Raw genomic sequence first — 4,816 nt, 5'->3', positions numbered from 1 at the left:
GAGCGCCCTAGACTCCATAGCCACGTCGAGGCGGAGGATGAGCTCATTGGCCAGTTTATAAAAAATGTTACTCCTGTGGGTCAACTGGGCTGGTACGCTCGAATTATAAAGCAAATACCATGCAATTTTTAAAGAAAATCTAAAGTAATTTAGCACATTGATACAATTTTTTTTCTACGTTACATAGTTTTAGATTCAAATTTCACCTACAACTTGGAACAAAATTGTCAAATAATATTATGAGTAGTAGCTTTTCAGATTTTGATTGTAACTTTGCTCGTCAACACTATCTAGTGTGTTTTATCAAGCCGTGTTTCAGACATTTTGGTACGAAATTTTAAATTATTTTTAATTTTGACTACTTGAACAATGTGTTTTCAGCCGCTGGATTTCCCTTTTTTAAAATTATTTTGAATTTTGACTACTTGAAAATTTTAATTTTGACTACTTGAACAATTTTTAAAGCCTGCGATTTCCCTGTTTTTTTTAAAAGAGAAAAGGACACTGAAGAAAAAACCCTTAACCAAAAAACATCACACCATTCACGTGAACCCCATTCCCGTCTCCCGAGTCCCCACCCCGTCCCGCCCCAACCCCCCCCGCGAACAACCGCCCCCCCGCGAGCTTGAGCCCGATGTGAGAGGCGCCAAACCCCTCCTCCATGGATCACGCCGACGAGGAGCCGGCCACCAAGCGAGCCAAGCTCTCCGATGGCGGCGGCGGCGACCTCCTCAGCGCGCTGCCCGACGATATTCTCATCCACATCCTGCTCAGGCTCGGCAACGCCGACGTTTCCGCTCGGACCAGCGTCCTCTCCAGCCGCTGGCGCCGCCTCTGGGCCTTCCTCCCGGGGCTCCACTTTCCCCCCGACACCGACCCAGACACCATACGGGCCGTCCTCGCCGCCCATGAGGCGCCCGCCCTCCACTGCCTCCGCGTCCTCGCCAGGGACGCCCATGCCGATTTCGTGGCGGCGTGGATCCCCATCGCCGCCCGCCGCCTCTCCGGCGATCTGACCTTCATCAACATTGCGTCGCCGGACATCGTGAGGGATGAGGCCGGGGACAGAGGCGCCTTCGAGCTGCCGTGCTTCGAGAATGCCACCTCGGTCACCCTCCAGCTAGGGTTCCTTCGCGTCGCAGTGCCGGCCTCTGGCATAGCCGCCCGGCTCACCGATCTCCACCTGGATAACTTCCGGCTACAAGCTCCGTGTGTGCTCGGCGACGTTTTCTCATCGCCTTTGTGCCCGTCATTACAAAGACTCGCCATCCATGACGCCTCGGGTGTTGACAAATTCACCATCAGCTCTGAGTCCCTCCTGGAACTGGAGCTGATGAATCTAGACGGTTTGCAGCAGCTCACTGTTGTGGCACCGGCGCTCGAAGAGCTAAGAGTGGCCTTCTGCTTTCTGAATTTTCGGAATCCGAATCAACCGGTTGCCAACATCTCAGCCCCTCAGCTGGTGTTGCTCGAATGGAGGGATGCCTATGATCCATGCTCCGTCCAGCTTGGCGAGATGCCACACCTACAACGGCTCGGCACTGGCATTTTTCTTGTATATGGACCAGATGACTTTAAACCCAACCGTGATTGCCTCAGTTTTTTGGGCCAGTTCAAGGTTGTGCACAGTCTAACCATCCCGCTGCTCTATAATTCGGTGAGTTCAGTTTTTATGCTTTAATTTGCTCAAATCTCTGAAACATAGGTGCGATGAACATGAGCCTGCCCGATCTCCGTCTTCTTAGAGTGCATTTTTTTCTGCCTTTGGGTAATTGTGATTAAAGATACGTACTGCTGCACTACAGTGGCGGAGCTTGAAAAAAAATCTTGGACGGGCCAAACTAAAACAGAGCACAAAGAATTCCTCCAAAATTAAATCAATTCTTTTCTGACTATCATTGCCCACCTAAATTGCAATTTGTAAACAAAAACAGATCAATTATTTGTGCTACCAAATTGTTAACAGATAATTTAGTTGCTACAGCCTAGGGAATTTGGTATTGCTACCGATCAAGTTGCAATGATATTGCTGTGAAGTGATTTCGGAAAAGTGAGTAACCTGTCACTTGTGTCATGCGCATTGGGAAGAATTGGAGCAGCTGCCGAGCTGCAGCAGAAAAATTAAAGAAAATAGTGGACTAGAGGAGATGAGAGTTTCTAGACTGGGTCTCCGAATCGCCCGCTGCAAGTTTTTCTGGCTGCTTGCCAGCATGCGTCTGCTGTTTGCCTGATAATTGCAGATCTGGGATGAGGCCTGGGCAGCAGGCGCCAGCACGTACGCGCTACTTCCTGCTGTACCGTTGCCGGATCAAGCCTCTCCGGCAGTCTACCTGCTACTCCGCCGCGCTCGAGAAGAATCAAGGAGGAAAAGGATGCGACAAGGATGAATGCTTTAGTGGGCTTTACACGGAGATGTATAGGTATACGTTTTTTCTCACCTGGGCTGGGCGGGCCATGGCCCGGTTTTTGCCCTAAGGAAGCTCCGCCAGTGCTGCACTAGTATATTCGTTATCCAAGAGGGCGATGAACTTTTCAACTGTGATATATTTTACTCTCTTTTTGCAATTTACCTACAAACCTTGATGGAACACATGACAAGGCTCCTGGACATTAAATTCTTCATGTAATCCTTTTCTTTACATCCTGTGGATCTACAGGCCATAGGTAACAATCGATACTTGATGGAAGACATGACAAAACTACCTGACATTACATTATTGTGTTTGCCTGTGATGTCAAAAGGACATTCCGTTGGAGCCAGCTCGTTCCACATTCTCAGAGTCTGTACTGGTGTAAGAAAGCTGGCACTAAAATACTTAGAGGTAAACTATACTTAATTTGTTTCTTCCTTCTTTTACCATTCAGATAATACTTGAGTCACCAGGGAATTCACATCAAGTAATGTGCATTTGCATGTATTGGGAAACCTAGGATCGACCGCCAATTGCCTTACTCTAGGCGTTAGTTGCTTGTTTTGATACTGATACTTCGCATCCAAACTTCACGTGTGTAAAAAATCTGGCTCATATTCTGCTAGCGATAATGCTGTGTTCTTCAAGTTTAACAGAGTGGTGTCCTAATTTTCTGAAGTATGCCAATATGTATGCCGCTTATTTCTTGATAGACTCAATTTTGATAACACAGTTAAAAGCCAGGACTTGGAGATTATTTTACTAAGCTCATAGAGCATGCATTGTGTAAGAGGGTTCCATTGATAGCGAAGTCCAAATGTCAAATTTGGCATTGTCACGCCTAAGATTTTTTGTAACTTCTATGGTAATGTTTGTGATACCACTTTCTATTTGTACAGAACAAAGCTTATTTTCTGCGATAGGCTGGCTTCAAACTAATTTCCGGTCTATTTCTTTTGTTAATTCTGCTGATGCACATTTTGAAGTACTCAGGCAGTTTGATAATTTATAGCTCTGTCTCCTTTTTGTCATCAAGCGATTTTTTTTCATCTTACCGACTTGATACCCCCTTCACTTCAGGCGCATACTCCATGCTCATCGGGATGCATTTGTGACCAACAAACAATGTGGAAAACGGAGGAACTTGTGCTGGATGGCCTCCAAGAAGTAGAAATCAGTGAACTGTCAGGAACTGAACGTGAAGGCGAATTTGTGCAACGGTTATTCAGTTGGGCAACAGCGCTAAAAAAGATGACAATATCCTTTCATCACTCGATTACTGAAAGCAAGGCCAAGGGGTTATGCCAGATGTTACAAAGCTTCTCCAGATCAGGAATAGATATGAAATTTTATGTGCACAGCAGGTTGGCCGGGAGGGTTTTGTATGCTCCAGAAGACTAAGGCAGTGACTTGCTGATTCTTTTCAAAAGCTACAGGTTTGCATCGTACCAATGTTGGCATGCTCTAGAGCGGTGATGAGTTCATGTCAGAGGATTATGATAATGCTGTCGGGATTGTCTTTGCCTCTTTGGGTTGTGTGTCCGTGTTTATTTGTCTCTGTGATCTGTACGAAACTTTGTATACCAAATAATCAGCTAGTATCCGCTGCATGCCCTGATTTCTAACCATGCCGGGTCATATGTTAGACGGGTTAGGCTGTGGTTTAGTAGTTTAATGTCGGCTATGAACTGTTGAAGTAACTGTCGTAAAATAAAACCAAAACTTTGCTTAATGGTATCTGAAACAGGGAGTTGACTGTAATGGTTCTAGGACAAGATTCTCTCACAAATATCATCACGAATTGTGTGATTCTCGACAATATGATCATCAAGAATGAGAGGGGTCGAGGTCTAGCCTTTGTTTATGACACTAGCTGTGTAAAACCTTGCCGTATAGAAGCTCTTTTTGAGACGTACTGACAGATTGAAAACCGGGACTCACCTACTTAGGTACTCGAAATGGGTTTCACCTTGCTTTATAATAAAACAGCAACGGGTGAACTGATAAAAGGTGGAGATGAGATCCTCTTAGTTGAAAGTAGATCAAAGAAAAAAAAGAAAAAAAAAACACGGAAAACCCAAACTTGCTACCGGAGACATTGCCACGAGACCGAGCTGAGTCGGGACCCCATGCTGATGCCCCTAAGAGGGTAACAACGCACCGCTCCGCCGCCGTCGAGACCGCGAGGTCTAGGATTTTTATCAACACCCGGATTTTTAAGTCCGGATGCCTATTATGTCATTCATCGCAATCCCAGGAATAGTGTTGTTGCGAGGCATAATAGTCGAATATCACAGTCATCATTTATTACAAGCCATATTATCTTACAACTTGAATCACATGATCCATATTACACAAATAGTTGATCTATCGATCAACGAACAAACACAAGTTCATAGCGGAAG

The 4,816-nt window shown here is 45.6% G+C and overlaps 1 protein-coding gene across 1 annotated transcript; it reads left to right on the top strand.

Moving 5' to 3' along the window:
• The first annotated feature begins 615 nt into the window (after positions 1-615).
• LOC127320781 (F-box protein At5g03100) lies at positions 616-4,036 on the top strand. Its single transcript, XM_051349851.2, has 3 exons — positions 616-1,657; positions 2,658-2,822; positions 3,492-4,036. The coding sequence occupies exons 1-3, from the start codon at positions 662-664 to the stop codon at positions 3,810-3,812; spliced, it is 1,482 nt and encodes a 493-aa protein (XP_051205811.1). The 5' UTR covers positions 616-661; the 3' UTR covers positions 3,813-4,036.
• The last annotated feature ends 780 nt before the right edge of the window (positions 4,037-4,816 follow it).

The sequence above is a fragment of the Lolium perenne genome, chromosome 2, assembly GCF_019359855.2.
Source record: "Lolium perenne isolate Kyuss_39 chromosome 2, Kyuss_2.0, whole genome shotgun sequence".
Classification (NCBI taxonomy): Eukaryota; Viridiplantae; Streptophyta; class Magnoliopsida; order Poales; family Poaceae; genus Lolium; species Lolium perenne.
The sequence above is the reverse complement of the archived record's forward strand: the minus strand, read 5'-3'. Positions and strand labels throughout refer to the sequence as shown.

Bases quoted from the DNA above. Each gene is read 5' to 3' on its own strand.
- LOC127320781 (XM_051349851.2), top strand. From the start codon at position 662: ATGGATCACGCCGACGAGGAGCCGGCCACCAAGCGAGCCAAGCTCTCC. The intron at 1,658-2,657 runs GTGAGTTCAGTT...GTGGATCTACAG, and splicing joins TCCCGCTGCTCTATAATTCG to GCCATAGGTAACAATCGATA. The intron at 2,823-3,491 runs GTAAACTATACT...CCTTCACTTCAG, and splicing joins TGGCACTAAAATACTTAGAG to GCGCATACTCCATGCTCATC.